We start from the raw sequence: 22,755 nt of genomic DNA, 5'->3' as shown, positions 1-22,755 counted from the left end.
TATCAGTCAGTATTAGTAATTTTCTTAGAATGTTTTCTCAAATGATCACAGCCAAAGTAATAAAGAAGATATGAACAAAAGTATTTTTACAGAATGAGCAAAAGCAGGCATATGGGCTTCCTTTCTTTTCCTGTCTTTGACTTTTATTTATTCCTCCATACCATGCATCACTTAAGCGTAACCCAAACTCTTAGTTTGTTCCCAAAATTTCATTTCCTCTAGCATGCACACAGGAAGTTCTATTTGTCTGTGTCCTTTTTTGATAATTTTTCAGACAGGTCTGGCATCTTGCTTTTTTACATCACGTTTGATACAATAACCTGAGATTATAATACTCCTCCAAGATCCACAAACTGTAGAGCCAGAACTGTTCTTTGAAAAGCTCATGACTCATACCCCTGGAAGTGTCACACTCCCACAGAAATATCTCTGTTTCAGATAAGACAGAGTCTCAACTCCCAAGCCTCCCAAAACATGGATGGATAGACTCTCTTCATCTCTTCCCTCCCTGCCTTCAGGTTAAATAGGTTATGTAGATATAACTTCAAGCCCCTTGGTTCACTAGAGGTTTTGACTCCACCTTTTCCTCCTACATTTCAGTTCAGGTGACTTCTTACTCAGCAAGTGTATGTGGATCCCTTCTTTAGGAATCTTTTTCTCTTGCATCATGGCAGGAGACCAGACAGGTACTGCAGGTCCCATAGTCCAGACCTCCTCAGGGTGAAATGAACTCTCACAGAGCCATGTCATACTGAGCATAGCTTTGAGCAGCTGTCCCTTCAAAAATTGCAGTATTCCAAACACCTGTTTTCTCCATCACTGCATGGTTCTAGACTCTCCTGTGAATATTTCTTCATCCTATTCATCCATCCTGCCTGTGGGAAGCCATTGATTTATCTTTTTTGACTTACTTCCATAGGAATGTTTCAGCTGGTCTGTAGCAGCATCTGTCCATTTTGTTCTTTGAAAGGCAGAGTTTTTAAATGAAAATTTCTTCATATTATGTGTCATGTTTTGTATAGCTGTCTTTCTTCTGTGCATCCATAGGGTCTGCCCTAGCAGGAAATTCTCCATTCTTTCCTGTGTCTCTCCCAGTGGAGACTACCAGTCCTTGAAGATGTGGTGTGTTAGGTGGGGTGGAGCAGGGACCATCTCTCTATCCTAATCCCTCTTGATGAAGTGCTGAGTCCTGGTAACAGCTGTTTATGTGGAAAAATCTGTAATTACTTTAATCTGAAAATTTTCAAACTGTTGGAAAAGACCAATCCCCTTCCTGTATTCTGCTTCTCCTGTAGGGTTTCCTCTCATCTGTGCAGTACTTTTCCTTTCTTGAAGTTTTACGCACTGACTGGTATTTTTCTTTATCAGATGTGATAAAGTGAGATCATACCACCAGAACTCACCCACGAGTGGTCCTGTGGCTGTGAGCAAAGAACAGTGGCATTCACCTTAAATTTTGCAGTCACTTGCTGATGCAAAACATCTTCTTAACAAAGGTGTTTCAAGGTCAGGTATTCCTTCTGAACACTCACTATCCAACACCATATAAAGGGAGGGCAGCATCTCCTATCTATGCTGCAGAACTGAGGATTCATGCAGTTGGAGGCTGTGGATGCTATTGACACTGAATTTTGCATGCCCTATCCAAAGGCTTTATGTCCTTGCAAAAGCTTTTTGAAAAGTCTGGGCACCAAAGACTTTGTGGAAGATAAACTATGTTATCTCATATTTGATAGAGCCTGGATAAATTACACAGAAAGGCATCTTTTTAATAGTGTCCTGGCTCTCTCCTGCTCACATGAGAGTCAATGCAGTTTGCACTGTTCCTGTTCATGTTTTAAACATGCGTTTCCAGAGCCCACAGACCAGGTTCTCAAAGTGTATGACTTGGTATGTAATGATAAGAAAATATGTCTAATTTAAAAGCCTGCTTCCTGATTATTTTGTGGATGATTTTTCTTATTGACTAATTGTCAATAGGCATTATAAGACTATGATGTCTAAGGGAGACATATCCTCTCTTCTCTGCACTGCCATCAGCTTATCTCTATCTGTCATTCCCACACAGATGTTTGTGCAAATTCTTCTAAAGCCTTCATATGGTGCAGACTTCATGCTTCCCATATGTTTCATTGTCATTAGCATGAAAAATACTTTCCTTGAATCTTCTGAATCTTATATGAATCTTGTGTCCTCCAGTTAAGCCCATTTCTGTTCATCCTCTCTGTTACAGAAATTAAACACTTTTTATGCCTCTGCTTTTCCCAACTTCCTCATAATAATCACAGTTTCTGTTACTTTCCAAAAAAAAAAATATTTAAGGAATTTGAAAATGTCCCTAGAACTTTTGCATTTTGAAACAGGGAACCATAGAAGCAGAGTCCCACCTTTGGAGCCCAAGTTTACAATTCATGCATTCATTCGGTGCTACTGTCAGGATTCAGAATGGATCCTAAAATCTGTTTTAAAACATTGCCAAAGGTATGCATCTTTTGATATCTTATATCTTATGGTAGTAACATTTGAACTTTCACTTTTGCAGGCATCAATAAATTTACGAAGAAGATTCGAAATCCATATGCAATTGATAACAACGAGCTACTTGACTTTCTGTCCAGAGTCCCTTCTGATGTGCAAGTGGTGTGTATATTTATTTATTTATTTATTTATTAAGAATTTTTAAAGCAGTTATTTTGATTTACTATTATTACTATTCCTTGGCAGAAAGAAATTGCAAACTCAAGCTGAGGATAGTCCATTAACCAGAAGGAGGCTGCTAGATCTTTTTCCAATGAGAAAGAAGTTCCCGCATTGTTGTGCCTCTTAGAATCCTTAGAAACAATCAGTAGAAGGACAAGTATTTGTGAGATGGTAGCTAGAGCTAGCATTTAACACCATCCAGCACAATGTGAACCTGACTGGGATAAGGCACTGTATGGGAAACACTGGAGCTGGGGCTCTCGGGACAGGCAGAGAAGGAACAGGAAGGTCAAGTAATGGAAGAGGCATACAGCATCGCTCAGCACTCTGAGAACACTTTGACCTTTCCTTTCCAAGGGGTGAAAATTTTTGCTGTGGCCACAGTTCAACTTGGCTCATAAACACCTTTAAAAAAAAAAAAAAAAACTGGTTATGAATTACAGGCTTTTATGATGCAGTACACAATCCCCCAAGAGCGTGCAAGATTTAAGATAGCATCAAGCACATAAATCACATTTGGTGTCACAAAGATTATAGATTTCCCGTATTTCTAGTTTCAGTTCAGAGCTGGTATGGGTGCAAAAATTCCCCATGTATCTGATACCCTCTGTGGTAGGCACTTAGAAATAACCAAGCTTTTAAGAAACATTATGAAGAATGGTATCCAGCATGGTCAAAATGATAGTGTTTATTGTCTGCTAGAGCTCATGGAGAAAACAAAAAAACCCTAGTCTTTTCTAAGTTTACATCAGCATGCAGTGTTATTTCCTGGTAGGATTTTCCTGGTGCTGGTTTTCCTTCTTATTCTAGATCTGTCATTCTGTTGTTGGTGGATCACATCTGCAAATCCTGTGTCATTTTTAGGGGGAAAATCTTCTTTTTTTAACCTTTTATCCCCTGACAGAAAAAAAAAAAAAAGGATATATTTATTTTTTTTCTAACAAGTACCACCTGACAACTTTCTTTCTGAACTTTGTGTTTAAATAGATGCAATACCATGAACTGAAACAAGATCCTACTCACAGCCCAAGCAAAAGAAAGAAAAACAATCCTGCCTAGCCAACCTCATGTGTTGAGGAGACCAGCATCTGCCAGGGGAAGATAAAAGAGCAAGCCTAAGAAGCATTTCCTTTCTCTAAGATTTTTATTTATATTGCCTTTTTATCTAGTGGGGAGATTTTGTAACAGTATTAAAAGGTGGAAAATGGTTTCTCATGGGAAATCTATTTCTCATTGTAAAGACATTTGTTTCTAGTAGGGTTTTTGCCATTTTAAAGCCTTGTTAGAAACAATTTAACACATAAAATCAATCAATCTAAAATGGAGACTATATATTGCTACTTGGTGGTCAAAGATACATGACATAGTCAAATCATGCAAACTAAACCTACAAAATGTTTAAATCTGACTTAGAAATTTCTCAGATTTTATTTGTGAGCATTAATCTTTTTATCTAGTAAGTCATCATTACAGTTTTCTATGTTTTATATATTGCAAGAGAAATACAATGTAGTGGAGCTTACTGCACTTAAGTTTTAGCAGATTTTTTAAAATTTCAGACCCTGATGTTAATTCCTGGTGCAACATTTTTCTATGTGGTAGGGCTGCCTATAAGACAGTGAGAAACACCAAGTGCAAATCTCTTTCTGGAGCTCCCTAAACCAGTTCCTGCTGTCTTTATCATTCCATTGTAAGACCTAAGAATCTCTGTTTCAGAATACTGCCAGGTTTGTAACTGACTGCCTATCATATTTTTCTACATGTACCAGTAGTCTTCATTTATACTACATAGCTTAACTCTAATGGGTAAAACTAACTCCATACTGCTTTGGGTGTCATGCTATGAACACTTTTTGTGCACATTACTATTTTAATATGGATATATTGCAGAAAACGTTTTTCATTCTAATCACAAGATCGTATTAATATGCTTTATAGTATAACATTGCCTGTTACCAATGTGAAATACTGTGTAGTGGAAAAAAAAAGCAGTTGTGGTAAAACTGATATACCACGGTTTTTTCCTTAGTTAATAATGTCAGTTCTTCTGATCTGATCTTTCCCTACTGCATGGAAACTGCATTGTCTTATAAATTACATGGAACATAGATGAGAAACATTTACATTTCAAATGTCTTAGTGGCCACTGCATAACGAGTACTTGGGGATATATTCTGGTAGCTGCATGCAGACTTCCACACTCAGCTCCCCACATAGTGAGCAGAGACTCATTCCTGAGGGACTACCTGTGCACAGCTCCTCATTATTAGTTCCCAGTGACATTAAAGGGGATTTTTTGCCCAGGGGAGAGCAACAAGACTGCATCCTCAAGGGGGGCTGTGGTCCTCTCCGGATTACCTCTCACTGGTTGCAATTGCAGATAAAGTTATATTGCACTACTCTAAAAATACTTTTTGAAAAGTCTATTTAGAAATACTTTGCAAGCACATGTGAATATGTATTTGTCCAAAGAAATATGTGTTAGTTGCATTGCTCATGAAGGATCATCCTGGATTTCTTTGTTTTGCAGATAAGATGATAGCCAAGTTCTTATGTGACAGTTATTTTGATCCTTCTGTTTGTACATTTAAAAGAATGCCAATCGAATTAATCATCTGCAGAAAGCCTTGGACTTAAACAAGCTCTTGTTACATCATGACTTTGAAAGAGTTTAATTTTGCAGCTTGTGTAACCTTTTGGCTGTATGCTACCTAATAAGCAACATACTATTGGTGAAATCAGAAGCACTGGTCAGCCTGTTTTGTTTTAAAAAACCAAATTTGTGACTCAACAAGATGTGAATGTTTGTTGCCTGTTGTCAGTTTTGCACATTTCTTTAATACGCTGCAAGCCTTGTACCTTCTTAACGTTGCCCACCAGCCTGCGTGTGATTTCTTGTTGTCTTTTTTTTTTGTACATAGTTTCAAATGTCTGCTTTGGTGGTAATATCTGAGCTGGTTATGCATGTTTCCAGAATTAAACAGACTTCTAAGCATCACTCTATTAGATATTCTGAAGCCTCTGTCTTTGAAATCCTATGTTGTTGTTTTTCCATGAGTGCTGTGATGGGCAGGTGAATTAAAAGATGGTATTTATTTGTGCAGGACTTTAGTATTTTAAATTCCACAACATGCAGGGGTGGGGGGCGAGGGGGGGGGTGGAAGACAACAAACATCTGTTTGTTGAAAAATGAACTCCTTTTAAATGCCTCACTCAAAATTGATCCAAATGAAAATATAACACACAGAGGCAAGGCTAAGAATACTTATTGATTACATATGATTCTCCTGCCACAACAAGACAATTTAAAATCACAATTTAAAATAGTTTGTGAGTGAACCCATTTTCACTATTTGCAGTTTGTCTATGCTGCTTTATATAGGTGGCCTCTGTAAAGAGCCAATCTTGTCTTATGCCATAAATATTCCAGCATATCTTCCTTTTCCAGACTGATTCTGAAGTCCATTTCTAACCTGTTGGATTTGGCAGGCTTTATTCCAAAAGCAACTTGTCTGTTTATAAACAATCAAAAAAGAATAAGGAATCTTAAAATCTTGAAATTGTCTATGTTCTCAGTAAATTAAATATAACTTTATGTGAGTTCATAGAAAATTATTCATTTAGTTGGGGTCCATATTTAGACTGGATGTCAGAGCACTCAGAATTCACTAAGGCTGATTAATCTGAGAGGCTGTTGTTACATTCCTGCTGATAACTCACAGTACAGAGCTTGCATGCCCTGTTTTTATAGCTGCTCCTCTTTGTAGGAACAGCCAAGTATTTTTCATAATAGCAATGAGCTTTTAACTGGAAGAGCTGCTGTATTATAACTTAGTATCTTAAATCCAAGTGCAATAACCCCCAAGTTTTTTTTTCTATTGCATTTAAACCAACAGTGGAATAACAAGAAAGTAATTAAGCAGTCTGCATACAGTCTATCAGCCAATTTGGTCCCTTAGAACATAGGCTTCACCAACAAGAGGAAGAGCTGCCAGCAAGTACCCTGCATGATGCCAAGGTATTTAATGTGAAGATAATCCAGGAGCATGAAGCAAAGGAGGTAAAGGGAAGCTTATTTCTTTCATCATTGTTAGATTACACATGTTACAAAACATAATTAAAAGCTTTGCAGCTCTCTGCTAAGCAGCCAGGATTCCCAACCTGGTTTAACTGACTTGTGGTTTACACAGAGATTGAGTGCTTTGTGGCAGAAACTCTTCAGTTGACACTGACCCACTTGCATCTGTACCTCAATTCCCAGAGTCTGCTCCAAGCCTCTACCACCTCCTCACTGAATGGTAACAGCAAAAGGTATTGGCTTTTTGTTGAGCTGGATAGTCAACAAAAAAAATCTCTTTTCCAGTGGTATCTTTGCCACATTATAGGACTGATCTTACTGATTTGCAGTGTGGTGCACTGACCATTTCTCTGACTTGCAAAAATTTAGGCCTCAGAACCAGACTGCTGGGCATGTATAACCTTGAGTTACATTCTTAAAAGGAGACTTTTTGCTGCCTCTTGAACAAAAATGGTGGAAAAAAAAGAAACATATTTTCCTTACCCATAGGATTTCTAGCCCTGGGACATGTAACAAGCTCAATAAGCAAATGCACTTGTATCAGGAGGAGTCTGTTGTTTACAGTCATGATATAATGATTTGATCAGAAGAAATGAGCTTGGAGAGTAAAGCAAGACCTTTCTTACACTGTGTTTGTATTCTTCAGGCTGAGTTCCTGAACACATCTGTTGGGAAAAGGGAAGAAGAAATGGGAAAAGATTGCTTAAATAAAATATTTACTAAAAATTGGGTAATTACCAAATATATCTCAAATTCTTGCAGGATTTTTTTTTTAAGGACTGGGATTTGAGTAAAAGATAAGTCTTTCTGCACTGTGTTTCTAGAAGTATCTTTCTTACTTAGACGAAAGTTCAGTCACTGCAATTTGCTGAGGCAGAGTACAGTTTTGAGAAGACAGGACTGGAAAAAGAGTTGGGAAAGAATTATAGTGGATTATAATGCTGGAAGCAGCCTGTTCCTGTTTTCTCTTCACAATGCAGATACATACTTTCCCTTGATGTGCTTATGGAGACCACAGCTCAAAACCACAGTTAACATTCACATAGTTCCTACAGCCACCCCATTCCCCATCTCTTCCCAACTTCAGACATTGCTGATGGCATGCCATGGAGTTCACCCTACACCTCTCAATGTAAAGGGTCCCTCTCTCTTTTTGTCTACTTTGGCCTGTAGTCTCTGCATGACCAAACTCTTCATTTCCTAGTCACCTCTGATACCAGCAATTAAACCTTAATTAGAAACTGTCATCTATGTCATCCTCTCCTGCTTCTTCTCCGTATTTGTTCTTCTGACAGGCTGCTTTACCTCATCCACATTCTTTGACTAATTCACTTTTTTATAGATACAACTCCTTGACAATAAGGTCACAAAGGTTTCATGTCAGCACTTCAGGTTTCCCTCACATACCTCCTACCTGGAGCTCAATGTTTGGTTTCTCACTGCATTAAGCAGTCATATATACCTGTCTTTCATCAGCTCTGCTTCTCTTGGACCTGCAGTGATTCCCATCTAGACCAAGCTCCTCACACATTCAGACTTTGTTGACTCCTCACTCCCTGGTGGTGACATATTTTGAAACTGCTCTCTATGATAGTGCAGAAAAGAATATTTGAGGAAATTAAAATCTAAGTTTAAAGGAAAAGAAATTTCTGGAAATTGTATAACCCGTCCTGCAATATGCATGCATCTTGCTGCTGGTTACTGGCTTCTGAAATGTCTGAGCTTGCAGTTTTGCTCTGCTCCAGTTAAAGGATTTGGACCTCTGTGTGACTTGCATCAAGTCAGAGTAGGCATTTGATCTGGGGGAAAACAATTAATATAAATGCATGACAAAGCAGAAAACCTGTTGTTTATGAAGTTTGTGTCTAAAATCAGCAATTGTAGCAAGCATGGGTTGCTTAGGGTTGAAGAGGATTATTTTACTGTATTCTCCATCACAGAAAATAGGCTTTCACTATGCAATTTACTGTTCTTTGTAAAATCCTCTGATTCATAATTAAATACAGCACCATGATTTTTGTAGTTTGGATTCCTTCTCTACAGGGTAAAGTGTAGGCTGCACCTTGAGTAGACATTTTCATAACAAAGAGTGGCATTTGAAAAATAAATTAATTTTTTCGTTAGCTGACACTTTCCCTCACTTGTTGTCAAAGCTGTCAAGTGCCAGGAACTTTAAAGCCAGGGTTTATGTTTACCTTTTTAAAGCTGTGATAAAGCAAGGTTCTGATAAAGTGAATGGGGAGTCAAAAGAGAATCACAGGTGCACACTGCCTATATGATGCAGGGAGTTTGCACCTGCCAGTCAGTAGTAGGAAACTGGCCTCACATATTATTGAGGATACAGAGAGTTGAACACTGAAGTGTGCTGTCCCAGAGCTGCCAGCACTCTGTATGGCTGACAGTAATTGAGACTATCATGGCTGTAACAGAGGAGGCTCGAGATGAGGTTCCTGTGAAGGGCTTTATAGGACATCTGCCCAGCTGCCTTGTCTCAAACAAGTGTATTATTTTCAAACAAGTGCATCATTTTTGTGAGTGCTAATTTAAATGATCAGTGTATAATATGAAAATACATAATAGTGCAAGAGAAGGAGGGAGTTTCTTGGGCCTTCTCCATATCTACCTGAATGTTAAACCCTCTTTCTAGTCTGAATACACAGTTGAGGACACATCACTGCAGCTAACTGAGAAGTCCTGAGCTTTTAGAAACCCCAGTTCCCACTCTGAAACTTCAGTTCCTTGGCATAGAGTAGGCTGATACTGGACAGTAGCCATTCCCCTTACATCACACATTTGTGCAACATATCTCAAATTCTCCCATCTCAATGATAAAAAATGGGTAAACTCTAATGTTATTTACAAATGTCTTTTAAAATTAATTCCTTAGTCCAGACGTTCAGTGAGTAAATGCAGCTGGCAGCTTTTCTCCTAATTTCAGCCCTATTCAGCCTGTTACCAAAGGCAGACATTTGGCCATGAAAGAATTGCAGACATATAATATGTGCAGACTCCATGTAATAGACTCTGCTATTATATGAGGAAATAAATTTTCAATCTTAATCCCTAACCAGGCTACTTGAGCCAGAGGACACAGATCAGATGGAAAAGTATTTTTGTAAGGCCTGTGGCATTAAAATGGACGAAGTTTGATGGGCTAGCTATTTGATGATTAAGGAATTGGCTGGATGGCTGCACCCAAAATTTTGCAGCCAACAAACAGCCAATGAACAGCTCGATGTCAAAACAGAGAACAGTAGTAAGTGGTGTGGTTGAGGGGTTGTCCTAGGACCAATACTATTCAATATCATCATCAATGACATAGTGGGATCAAGCATACTCTCAACATATTTGCAGCTGACACCAAGCTGATTGGTGCAGTTGATTTACTGGAGGGTGTGGATGTGTATCAGGCTTTCAAAAATGGAATGTCTTTTGACTGATGGAAGAAGGATACGGCTTTAAAAACTAGCATGGTTTATGCTCAGAGTAGAACTGAAAGCATCCTACCACCCAAACCCACAGTTAAAACATGATGAGGGGTCAGGAGGATGAGCAGGTGACATCAAAGCTTCCCACTCATCAGATGGGAAAGCCACTCTTACGTTGTAGCTTGTCGAAAATGAAGACTGTGCTTCCACAAGGACTGATAAAGCACTTTCAATTTCTCATAAACTCTTAGAAGTGTTTGGGGATCATATTCCTACCTCAGAAAGAAGTCTTACTCTGGTAATAGAGGCAATAGCTAAAAGGAGTGTCAGTAAAGCCCTGAACACTTGCTAGAAGTGTTCCCCCTCTACCAGCAGGGGACAGAGGTCAGCTTCAGCAAGGCTGCTAGAGGGCAGGTACAGACCTGCAGAGCTGTGATTGTGACAATCACAACTCAGATGATGTGTAACTTCCCCTGCTGCAGCTCCTCAGTTTAAGTGTAGTGGCACGGCACTTGCCCTAGACAGGAAACCACAGTTTTAGTTTCTGTTCAGTGTGGGTGGACACAAACTCATATTTCCTAAGACGGTAGACATGAGGCTGTTCAGATGAAGGAAGAGGGATAGTGGATCTAATCAATTAGAGTATCAATCCTCTTGCAGCCAGAGCTCAGTGCAGAAGAAGATCCAGAACTGACTGTTCAAGAGACAGCAGAGAGGGGCTGCAGCCTTGAAGGCTCCCAGTGGGTAACAGAAAAATTTGGAAATATAATTAGCAAAAATTTATGCAATTTTCATGAAGATATTGCAGAAAAAAAGAGTGTACATATGCTCCCCAGTAGGAGAAAAGAAAAGAAGTCTTATCCCCCTTTGAAGAAATTCTGGCCTATGGAGATTCCTGGGGAAGGATACACTTTTGAAAGATAAGGTCCCATACTGCTTTGTAGGGACCTCTCTCCCCCAGTGTCACTAGATAGAAGCCTAGAGGGGACCTGAAAGTTTTTCTTTGGAATAGACACTTGCTAGAAACTCATTTGTACAGGCCTTTACTTCATAATCCTGCACAAAATTTGTGCTTAAATTTATAAAAAGTTGAAAAAAAAATTTGAAACACCAGCCTCTTTGTAGTCCATTATGCAAAGCAAGATTTTTTGCTCTTTCCACTTGGGCAGCTCAAAATGTAGCCCTCTAGCAGATGCACAGAGTGTTGTTCATTTATGGCTTCCATTCACTGTAGGCAAACTAGGTTTGGTTTTTTTTTTTGTTTGTTTGTTGTGTTTTTTTTTTTTTTTTTTTTGTTTGGGTTTTTTTTTGTTTTGTTTTGTTTTTTTTTGTTTGGTTTTTTTTTTTTTTTTTGTTTTTTTGTTTTTTGTTTTTGTTTTTAATTTGTGGAGAAACTAAACCAACCCAAACAAAAAAACACTCCGTTTCTGGGTAGAACAGGGTTAATTTTTGCAGTAGCTGGGAGTGGGAATGGCTATCACACGGAGGTTATTCTATATCACTTCCTCCATTGCACCTTCTGAAAAAGGACTCTCTTCTGGGGAGAAAGGCTTCCAGTAAAGAAATTGTGGTAGAGAAAGCTGTCTGGTATTGTCTTGTATTGGAAGGGTCTCCATTCACCCCTGAACAACTACAGGATCCTGTTAAAGTAGCAGAATATTTGAAAGAAAAATGGTGTGGCTGTTCCAGGGAGGAAGGAAGTTCTACAATGTGCCTGGACCTTGGCTACTATTTATTGGACACTGTGTGATACTAAATTGCACCCTCAGAGGGAAGAGGAGGAAAGCAGAAAAACAGACAGAGGGCCATGCAAACTGCAGGTGAACTGTGGTGACGCGCAGCTACGCAAAGGGCAAAAGGCTTTGTGAGTCTAAAGTTAGAGAGTTTCATTTCTGTATTCTCCTGAGTATTCATCCCTTCCCTGAGTTATTCCCATTGGATTTGACCTGTAATGTATTCAGGCTAGACTCTGTCTCTATTAGGTTTACCTTATCACCTATACTCCCTATAAAAACTGTAACCAGAACCCCGCCCGGGGTCAATTGTCCCTGCAGCATTTGAGCAATACAACTCTCTTCGAACTGCACACAGGTGTCCTCTCTTGGTCTCTATCTCGGACCTAGTAGCGCTCTCGGAGCAGAGCTGCCCGTATTACAGCGAACCAACTGCTACCTGGGAATCTCGGCAGAGACCCAAAGGCAACGGCGTGTGTTGCCCAACACCGGCCACCCACGGTGGCTGCATGGAGACAAAAGGCAACTAGTGGCACCCGTCCGTGGGGCTGATACAGGAAGCTGTTTTAAGTGCGCTACGGATAGCGTGCCAATTCTGAGCTTTTCCGGACGCTTTTTCCACCTTCGTCACCACGGGAGACACAGCCGCCGGCGCCGCCGATGAGCCGCTGGCGCAAGGTGTCAGCCCAGCGGGGAAAAGCCCTCAGACCATGCCGATTCCTGGGGGGTTCTCGCCCCTCTGGCTTCGGTTCGGCAGCACTATCGCTGCTGAGAAACTGTTCCGATTTTTATCCAGAGCTGCTCTCAGCGGAGGAAGACGCAACTTTCCACACACCCAGGAAAACGGCTTCGGACCTGGGAATTGCTGCTGCAGTTTTGTTTTCTAAAGGTCGGTGGTTTGGTAAGTTTCAATACTGGCGCGGGAAGGACCCGGCTAGGAGACTTATTGGGGAGGCACCCGCTCTCCCGATGTTATAAATAGAGGCGAATAATTTGTTCAGCCTTTCAAGAGTCAATCAGAAATTTATTGATTACAGCAAGCAATGGCAAGCAAACAGCGCTGGGTGCAGACGGGGAGTCTCCGCTCCGCCTACGGCTCACCCCGTTTCCCCCTTCCCGCAGTCTTTTTATACTCTCTTTCTTCCGTGTCTGCTGTATCTCTGGGTGTACTCTGCGCTTGCGCCCTCTGTTGCTAGGGGGTCGTCTTCTACTCTCTGGCGGTCGTTTGACGAAGGTTCCTCTCTTCTTCCTTGGTGAAAGTCCACGGCCCTGTAATGGTCTTTTCCACCTAAGTTCTAATTACACAACCAGCTTAAGTAATCAACATATTAGCTAGCTTCTGTCTGGCAGTTTTCTGTTATCTACACAAGGCTTCTCCTTTGGCTCTCTGTTATCTTACACAAGGCTTCTTTGATTTTCTGTTATCTACACAAGGCTTCTCCTTTCTGTCTTGATGAACAAAGAGTCTTCTCTAATTTATCACACCGAGGAGGGAAAGGAACACGCACCGCGTGGTGTGGGCGGAGTGCCGTCGTCGGCTCTTTAGACCTTTTAAGATCTTTTTCTTTGCGATTTTTCCGGCAGTAGGTGGGTGAGACTTTGCTCGTGGCCAAAATGGGCGTTCGGATGTCCACACAGCAAAAAGAGATTTATAACCAAGTGAAGGGAACCCTGAGAGAGGCGGGAGAAAGTTTTTCTAAGAGTTTGTTAGATCGATATCCTTAAGTTTCCCAAACGTGTCGGCTCAGGATGTGAGACAGAAGGATTTTTGGAAGCGTGTCGGTGTAGTTTTAACTGAGGGCACTAAGAAGGGAGATCCCTCAGTGAAAAAAAGCTTTATAAGAATATTTTTGTTAGTTTATGACATTGTAAAAGAAGGCGCAGAGAGTCGGGACGCACAGGACACTAAAAAGTGTTTATCTGCTTTACCTCCCTTGCCTCCCCGACCCCCCTGGTCTGAAAATGCTGATCGCACTGTTGGCACCTCCATTTCTAATCCCTTTCCTGATCCCTCTCATGCAGCTCACAGTTCCAGCTGCTCCCAAAAGCGCTTTACCCCTTCTAATCCCTTCTTACACCCCCCACGAGAAGACCCACCACAAGATGGCGGCAGCCACGTGGCGGGGGGCATTGTTCCATCACAAGATGTCCAGTGCCACGCGGCGGGGGCTTCTCCTTCCCAGAATCCGTTCATACCCTTCCCCACGCCAGCCCCAGACCCACCTTCCCCTTGTCCCAACTCCTCCTCCTCCTTTGCAGCAGACCATCCCAGGTGCTGTTGCACTGCTCCACCCACAGCACCACTCCTCAAGGTTGCATCACCCACTCCCGCCCTGCTCCACATGGCATCATCAACCTCAGCCACTCCCACACAAGCCTCCACCCTCCAGCCACTGTTTCCCACGCCCAGGCCTCAGGTTGCCACAGCAACATGAGGGGCGGGGGAACCAGGCCCGGGAAACAGAAAACAGTCAGGGATTCTGATCCCCTGTTCCTAGCTCCGGTAACCTACAATGCAAGAAGGCAAAACCCCAGATGGGAACCCCTTTAGTATGAATGCATAAGGGAACTCTGCAAAACAAAGCGTGAGTTTGGGCAGAAAAGCGAAATTTTTAAGAGCATTTTAAAAGCAACTTTCAATTCTAACACCATGGTCCCTGCTGATTTAAAGCAGTTGTTCAGTTGCTTGTTCCCTCAATCAGAATATAAAATGTGGGAAAGGACTTGGAAAAGGTTGACAGGGGACCTTCTTCCAGAAATTTTGCAGAGTGCCGATTATGCCACAGATACAGAGGATGAAGAGATCACCCTAGAACATCTTGTGGGTGAGGGTGATTGGAGCGAGGCTCAGAGGCAGGCAGCAGGGATTCCCAAACCAGTGTTAGACTTGACAAAGGACGCAGCAGAGTGAACATTCCTTAGTATGCCTTCTAAGGAACCTGTAATACCTTATATCGCTCTCAAGCAATCTGTTACAGAGCCATTCATGGATTTCATTGATCAAGTAAGAGACACTGTCAAGAAGACGGTGGAAGGGCAAGAGCTACAAGACCAGCTCATGTTAGAAATTGTCACCACAAATGCAAATGAAGCCTCTCGGCGAGTTATCATGGCACTTCCAGCGTCCCCTCCACCAACATTTGATCAGCTCATCGAGGAGTGCACAAGAAAAGCCATACTAATGGCAGAGGACTTGGTGAAAAAGCTTCAGGAAAAAGTGGTTGCTCCGACATCGGCAACCCCAAGAACTCCAGCACTGAGACCTCCCCCACCCAAACGCAGGTGTTATTACTGCAATCAGGAAGGCCACCTCATCAGCCAATACCCCTTTCAGGGGACAGCGCCTCCTCAGGGGGGGAGGGCGGCAGGGGGAGAGTTCTCCAACCAGCAAAAAAACTAATTGGGGAGCGCGGACCTACCCTGCGTGATGATACAAATGGGGTGGGTCAGGGCGTTGTTGCCAAAGCTGCTGTACACCGCATTGTGCCAAGTGTCAGCAGCCAATTACACCACTGATAAAACTGAACCTTACCAATTGCGACTCACTGAACCTATTCATTTCTCTAACCAGGAATGGCATTTCATCATAGCAACAGCAGAGCTGCTACCCCGCATTTGGGACTGCGAAACTCGCAGACTGAATGATCTACTAATCTGCAAGTACCTTGTCATTGGTGACACAAAGTACACCCCACAAAAGATAGAGATCCCGCCTGCCATCCTTTGACTTGATCCTAGGACCTTCTATCTTATGGCACGTTGTGTCCACTCCCCCCTCTTCCTGCCACAGGGACAGATCATTGCACTGGTAATCCCAGTGCCTCACCTTTTATGTGATGATCTAGACCTGTCAGTCTTTTACAAAGAGACGTTGGAAGAGGAGAAGTTTCTTGTGTGGTGTGGCCTTAAGAGCGAGGGGCATTCCATTCAACTTCAGGGGATGATGGACACAGGGGCAGATGTAACAGTCATTTCCTCACACAAATGGCCACAACAGTGGGAGCTGGAAAGTGTAGGCAACCCAGTTTTTGGTGTGGGGGTCCACAACTGGCACAACAGTCTAAGAATATAGTCCAAATTAAGGGGCCAAATGGGCAATTAGCATCTCTACGCCCGTTTGTTTTAAATTCAAAGTTCACTCTCTGGGGAAGAGATGCCTTGACCCAGTGGGGGACAAAATTAGAACCACCAGCCCCCCAGGGTTTTTAGGTGCAGCCACTGAAGAGCGCCCTACCCAAAAACTCAAGTGGCTCAAAAACACACCCATCTGAGTAGAGCAATGGCCACTGAATAAACAAAAGCTAAGAGCACTCACTCAGATTGTGAAAGATGAATTGGCAAAAGGACATATAGTAGAAACCAACAGCCCTTGGAATTCACCATTTTTTGTTATTAAGAAACCAGGAAAGGACAAGTGGCGACTCCTCCATGATCTCAGAAAAATTAATAACGTAATTGAGGACTTAGGATCTCTCCAACCAGGGATGCCTTCCCCATCTATGCTCCCCCAAGACTGGAAATTGGCAGCGATAGATATCAAGGATTGTCTCTTTCAAATTCCCCTGCACCCAGATGATGCACCATGCTTTGCCTTCTCTGTACCTTCCATCAACAGAGAGGCTCCCATGAAACACTACCACTGGAAAGTACTACCTCAGGTCCTCAAATGCTCTCCTACCATTTGCCAGTGGTATGTCGCCAGAGTTCTGTCCCCAGTGCGTGCCAAGTGGGAAAATTGCATTTTCTACCATTATATGGATGATGTTCTTGTCTGTGCCAACAGTGAAATTCTACTTGCAGAGGCGTTGGAGGACACTATCACAGCCTTGTCGGCAGTTGGATTTGAGTTACAGAAAGAAAAGGTGCAACACCTGCCACCTTGGAAATACCTGGGCCTTGAAATTAACAACAGGACCATCATACCCCAGAGGCCAATGATAAATGACAACCCAAAAACATTACGGGACCTCCATCAGCTGTGTGGGTCCTTAAACTGGATCAGACCCTGGCTGCGGCTCACCACTGTACCCTGACCACTCCTACTCCCTTGCCCTTATATGCCCAGTCCCGCCTTCCCTCGGGGCTCCTGGAGCCTGCTCCCTCCTCGAGAGCTTGTGTTCCCTATCTCCTTCTCCCGCTCCTTTGCCTTCCTTCAATAAAGCCTCTTGGAATTCTGCTGCCCAGGAGACCTCTCGTCATTTTGGTGGAGTTATCTGGGTTCCATCGTCTCCTCCCCGCGGACCGGTCAGCCGAGGATTTCCCCCCAGACTGGCTGGGCACCCGGGCGAACCCCGGAAGGAATAACTAATATTACACACCATGGGAGATCTGTCCCCCATCTTCAATTTATTGAAGGGGCAGGAAGAGTTAGACTCCCCGAGGATTCTGACCCAAGAGGCCAGGGCTGCTTTGGAGAAAATTCAGTCCACCCTAGCAGGCAGACAAGCCCACAGGTGCTGCGAGGGTTTGCCTTTTCGATTTATCATCCTTGGTAAGTTGCCACACCTCCATGGGTTGATCTTCCAATAGGACACAGACCAACAGGATCCCCTCTTGATCACAGAGTGGGTGTTCCTGGGTCATCTGTTGTCCAAAAGTATCACCAAGCCACAAGAGTTGATAGCCCAGCTGATCATGCGGGCCAGGGCTCACCTGCGGGTGTTGGCAGGGTGTGATTTCATGTGCATTCATGTCCCTATTAGAATATCTATGGGGAGACTCTTGAAGGAAACACTTGAGCACCTGCTTCGGACCAATGAAAACTTGCAGTTTTCTCTAGACAGCTACAGCGGACAAATTCTCATTAACCATCAAGGCCACAAATTATTTGAAACACAGTTTGATTCCAAAAAGTATCCAGAGTAGTGAACCACTGAAAGTATTGACCATTTTTACCAACGTGTCTGGAGGGTCCCACAAGTCTTTGATCACATGGGAGAACCCCCAGACTCAGCAGTGGGAAGCTGATGTAAAGGTTGTGGAGGTTCCCCACAAGTTGCTGAGCTGGACGCTGTTGTCAGGGCCTTTGAGAGGTTTCCAGAACCAATTAATATAGTTAGAGATTCGGCATATGTAGCAAGCGTTGTGTCCAGGGCAGAACATGCAGTGCTCAAGGAAGTTTCCAACCCAGTAATATTCAGCTTACTCTCAAAATTGATCCATCTGGTTTCCCATCGAGAGCAGCCCTTTTTTGTAATGCATGTGAGATCACACATCGACCTCCCAGGTTTTATCGCAGAAGGCAACCCCAGGGCAGATGCTTTGGCCGCTCCTCTATAGCTGGCTGGCCAACCAAACATCTTGCAGCAGGCCAAACTAAGCCATCAATTGTTCTATCAGAATGGCCCAGGTCTGGTCCGCCAATTCCACCTGCGGTGTGACCAAACCAAGGCAATTGTGGCTGCATGCCACAAGTGTCAGGAGTCCACTTTACCAACTCTGAGTTTGGGAGTGAACCCAAGGGGACTCCGCAGTTGTAAAGTGTGGCAAACTGACATAACACATATACAGGAGTTCGGGAGATTTCAACATGTACATGTTTCAGTAGATACTTTCTCTGGAGCAGTCTTTGCCTCAGTCCACAGAGGGCAAAAAGCCGCAGATGCAAAAAAACACCTCATGCAAGCATTTGTGACCTTGGGGGTCCCCACCACTATCAAAACTGATAATGGCCCAGCCTATATTTCAAAGGTGTTTGGTGAGTTTTTACAGGAATGGGGGGTGAATCATCGGACAGGAATTCCACACTCCCCCACAGGTCAGGCTATGATAGAACGAACACATCAGACCTTCTCCTCCTTCACCAGCGGGGAGATATTCGAGCTTTATCTCCACAACTGAGGCTCTGCAAAGCCCTTTTTACTATTAACTACTATTACTATTTTTAAGTTGTTCTTTTGATAGGCCTGAACCACCAGTTCTGCATCATTGTAAACAAAATCAACAGCTAAGGCCTGAAGAGAGACCACCAATGTTTATTAGGGATCCAGACTCTAGAGAAATCCAGGGTCCACACCAGCTTATCACTTGGGGACGGGAGTATGCGTGTGTGTCCACACCCTCCGGACTGAGGTGGATCCCTAAGAAATGGGTCAAAGCCTATACTCCTGAACAGGGAGGGAGTCCAACACAGAGTACCCCCCCTGATGCTTTAGAAGACCCCACAGACAACGCAGTTGCATCAAACAGGAAACGCTGCAAGGGAGGAAGAGACCCCTAATTCCTGTTTTCCTTTATACTGGCAGAGCAAATGGTATTCTTTTTTATAGCTGGTTTACCCTGTTTTATGGTTTCATTTTTCTTTCAGACTAGCAGGATGTCAATTTCCACGTTCCAGCTCCTCGTTTGGCTCCAGAAAATGGCCCCCTACCCGTCCACAGTGGACGCGTTGATCGTCCCTCAGCCCTGGAAAAATGTGTGGGTCACCCTTGCCCAAGCCTTGAAACAAGAACACCTGTGTTTAGCTACTGCCTCGGCAGAAAATCCGATGTCCACATGCTTGATAGGGATTCCAAGTAAGGAGCAAGAATTCCCAAAATCCTTGGTCCGCTTGCAGAAGGTCCCCTGCTCCTGTGGCAAAAGTTTGTTTTAGACCTGCCTGTTGCTGATGGGGAGCCCCAGGAATTAGAACTACTGGGCTCTGCAAAAGCTGAATACTGCATTCAATTTGATTTCTCACCAGTTAAAGAAATAAACCTATATGAGCAGGTCAGACAATACAAGATAGAATTCAGAGTGGGCCAATGGTGCACAGCTGTCTCTAGTGTGAAGCTCCCTACCACCACGGATTTCTATCCCCGCAAGCTGGACAAGGGAATGTTTTTCATCTGTGGGGATAGAGCATATCCAGGAGTCCCTTCTCATCTTATTGGAGGTCCATGCACTCTGGGGCGTTTTTCCCTTGCTTCCCCCAATATGACTCAAATTCCAATCGGGCAAGCAAAAAATGAAACAAAAATTACTAAACATGAAATTACTAAAGTCAACTTGATGAACATTGTGATGCCGAAATTTACCATTGGGCAAAATCAAAAAGGGTTGCTGTCTCTGTGTTCCTACCATGGGTAGCGGCAGCCAAAGCATTGAGTGAATTAGGCAATCTAGAATGCTGGGTGACGAAGCAGGCAAGTTTAACATCAGCAGCCTTGAGTGACCTCCTTGAAGATGAGGAAATAACCAGGAAAGCTACCCTGCAAAATCAGGCAGATATCGATTTCCTGCTGCTGGCACATGGGCATGGATGCAAAGTTTGAGGGATTGTGTTGCTTTGATTTGTCATCAAAAGGCCAAAGTGTTATTCACTCATCCATCCAGGAAATGAGAAACCTCATTGGCAGCATGAAGCACGAGAATGGGGACTGGTTTAGGGGCATGTATAAAGACTGGAACCTTTCTGGGTGGGTAGTGTCCCTTCTAAAAGACATTTGTTATTTTATAGTTGCAATTTTTTTAGTTTTGCTATCATTTGGGATTCTTAAGCGAATAATTTCTAGCATTGCCTCCTTCAAGTCTACAACTTCTGCCCCTGTCGTAGTTGCTGCTGCCACCATGGGAGAACAATGGTGGGAAAATGACAAACAGATCGACACTGCAGTTTAATAGCCGCAGTTTCACTTTTCCCCAAAGCTGCATTCATTTTATTAAATAAAAGAGAGGGAAATGTGGTGGTGCATAGCTATGCAAAAGGGCAAAAAGCTTTTTGAATTTGAAGTTGGGAGTTTCGTTTCTGTATTTTTATGTATATTCATCCCTCCCCCTGAAGCTATTCTCATTGGATTTGACTTGTGATATATTCAGGCTGGACACTGTCTCTATTGGTTTTACCTTATCACCTATATACTCCCTATAAAAGCTGTAACCAAACCCCCGCCCAGGGTCACTTGTCCCTGTGGCGTTCGAGCAATACAACTCTCTTCGAACTGTACACAGGTGTCCTCTCTTGTCTCTTTATCTCGGACCTAGTAGCGTTCTTAGAACAGTGCAGCCCGTATCGCACAAACCAACTACTACCTGGATTCTCAGCATAGACCCAGGAGCAGCGGCATGTGTTGCCTAGCAACCCCCCCAACGGCGAACCGATGGCCTGCGCCTGGGAAGAACGGAAGCCGGGTGGGGACAAAAAAGGCGACAATGATGTGCTTCCTATCTTGTAATGCAGTAGTGTGAAAAAAAGAATATATGACGCAGTGAGAGGGACCAATTTTATTTTTATTTATGCCTCAACATATGTTATAGGGGCTGTACATGTGCTTGGAGGCCTGTCCCGTGGAAGGTTTTGCCTGGCAACCAAACAGGGCAGAGAAAGCCTCCAGAATCGGGCAGTGAGGCATTGGCCAGTGGGGCAAATGCCCGCCAAAAAATGCCAGCCAAATCAGGCTGTGGGAAGAGCCATAGCAGATTAGAGCAGCTAGCTGTGACACAACACCAGCCGTTTTTGCTTTGGGTTTCTTAGACGGATCAAGGGCTCTCTCGGAGGGTCAGCTAGGTCCTTTTCTGCCTCAGGCCTCCCGCCTTTGGCCTCCCGCCTTTTTCTCGCAGTGGTCCTTCTTTCTGCCCGTACATGCTTTGCCCTGCATCACCTTTTGCGCAAACCAGCTCACCAGAGGGACGACCTCGTGCTCTGCTGCGACGGAGCAGGCACCGCTGCAGCCAGTCGCCCCCGTGGTGTTTCCCAGGCACAGCCAACGCCAGCCTGCGTCCAGCCGCAGCCGCCACCATTGCTGTGTTTCCTGCGCTGCCCGCTGCACTAACCTACCGTAGCACTAGCCCCTAGCGACCAGCCCGTCACCACCCCGGTGCCCAGCCGCCACTGTGGCCTCCACCGTGTTTCCCGCACTGCAGCCGCAGCCGCCGCTGGTGCCTGCACTCGATCGCGCCCGCAGCCGCGGCGCCCCGACCTGGGAAACCTCAGGTGTTCCAGGACTGTGCCCGGACCACGACAACCTGTTCTCTACCGACAGAGGTGTTAAAAACGGGACCACGCTCCCGGTACTAAAATTTATTTCGGCATTTATTGTAATAAAAAAAGAAAGGCCTAAATTGAAATTACTTTAAGGGGGCCCGCAGGCTGAGCAGGAGCGTTCCCATCGAGGATGCTGCGGCACTGGCGTTGGGTCTTCTGAGCAGCGATGTCCCTAACGTTCCAGGTGGAGCAGCACAAGTTCAGTGGGTCAGATGCCCCTTTTTATCCTGTTTTTTTGTCCCTTTGGATTGGTTTCTTTTTGGATCCTTTCGTTTGCATGAAGGTTTAAGGCCCTTGATTGGCCCATTACAATTCTGTCCAGGCTAGCTCGTTTTGCTGGCAGGGTGGTGCACTTAGGTGTATTATGGTATGTAGAGTACCGTATTTCTTATAACTACCCTTTTAACCATAACCAAACTAACAGTACATGCTTAACAATTATCAACTATTTTACAACCGTTTCTACACTATTTTTAACAGAGGGAACACGCGGTCTGCTGCTGTTTGGAAATTGTGCCCAGCCCGCCACGGGAGCTATGCAAACACACCCCGGTTCGCAGCATGCATGCTCCGCCTGCCAAGCCAGCGCTGACGAAGGGCCGGGGTTCTTGTGGTAGCGCTGTCTGTCTTCTGTTTCTTTCTCCGTCTCTCTTTTTTCCTCTCTGCTCCTTTTCCTATCTCGCTTTTGTAGGAACACTTACCCTTCTTTATCAGTAAATGGGTCTCAGATCTAATATTGCTGCGTTTATGCTTTATTCTCATCTGAGAAATCCATCAAAAAGAATCCTCCCCGACTGCCCATTTTTTAGTGGGACGGGACACAGAGAGTATACAACACTGAAATTAATGCTTAAT

At 43.7% G+C, this 22,755-nt stretch overlaps 2 protein-coding genes and 2 long non-coding RNA genes across 11 annotated transcripts in view; 3 read left to right on the top strand and 1 right to left on the bottom strand.

Moving 5' to 3' along the window:
* The window catches only part of MCTP1 (multiple C2 and transmembrane domain containing 1), a 211,872-nt gene extending 206,166 nt beyond the window's left edge, over positions 1-5,706 (top strand). Inside the window, exons 20-21 of the mRNA XM_053968728.1 lie at positions 2,543-2,640; positions 3,688-5,706. Coding sequence (XP_053824703.1) covers positions 2,543-2,640; positions 3,688-3,759 — 170 coding nt within the window. The 3' untranslated portion in view covers positions 3,760-5,706. The remainder of the gene's footprint in view (positions 1-2,542; positions 2,641-3,687) is intronic.
* On the bottom strand, positions 3,374-14,233 carry LOC128802405 (uncharacterized). Of its 2 annotated transcripts, none has more exons than XR_008435415.1 (3): positions 14,163-14,233; positions 7,262-7,443; positions 3,374-3,597 (listed from the first exon to the last, which is right to left on the bottom strand). It is a non-coding gene; the product is annotated as an uncharacterized LOC128802405 (long non-coding RNA). The 2 variants fall into 2 exon arrangements; XR_008435416.1 differs by lacking the exon at positions 14,163-14,233 and adding an exon at positions 8,241-8,579.
* Positions 12,509-20,877, top strand: LOC128802404 (uncharacterized). Of its 7 annotated transcripts, none has more exons than XR_008435412.1 (3): positions 12,509-12,840; positions 14,918-15,599; positions 16,740-17,127. XR_008435412.1 is itself a non-coding variant. In XM_053968731.1 (3 exons), exons 1-3 carry the CDS (start codon positions 12,600-12,602, stop codon positions 19,528-19,530), a joined length of 408 nt encoding a protein of 135 aa, XP_053824706.1. In that variant the 5' UTR covers positions 12,509-12,599; the 3' UTR covers positions 19,531-20,877. The 7 variants fall into 7 exon arrangements, 3 of the variants coding, with proteins under 3 accessions (XP_053824706.1, XP_053824705.1, XP_053824704.1); XR_008435411.1 differs by having other exon boundaries at positions 14,918-16,629; XM_053968731.1 differs by lacking the exons at positions 14,918-15,599; positions 16,740-17,127 and adding an exon at positions 19,246-20,877 and having other exon boundaries at positions 12,509-12,617; positions 12,736-12,840.
* Positions 20,878-21,019: 142 nt separating this feature from the next.
* Positions 21,020-22,634, top strand: LOC128782028 (uncharacterized). Its single transcript, XR_008428623.1, has 2 exons — positions 21,020-22,107; positions 22,381-22,634. It is a non-coding gene; the product is annotated as an uncharacterized LOC128782028 (long non-coding RNA).
* The last annotated feature ends 121 nt before the right edge of the window (positions 22,635-22,755 follow it).

Source organism: Vidua chalybeata, chromosome Z (assembly GCF_026979565.1).
Source record: "Vidua chalybeata isolate OUT-0048 chromosome Z, bVidCha1 merged haplotype, whole genome shotgun sequence".
In the NCBI taxonomy this organism is placed as follows: Eukaryota; Metazoa; Chordata; class Aves; order Passeriformes; family Viduidae; genus Vidua; species Vidua chalybeata.
This window is presented reverse-complemented; position numbering and strand designations above follow the sequence as displayed.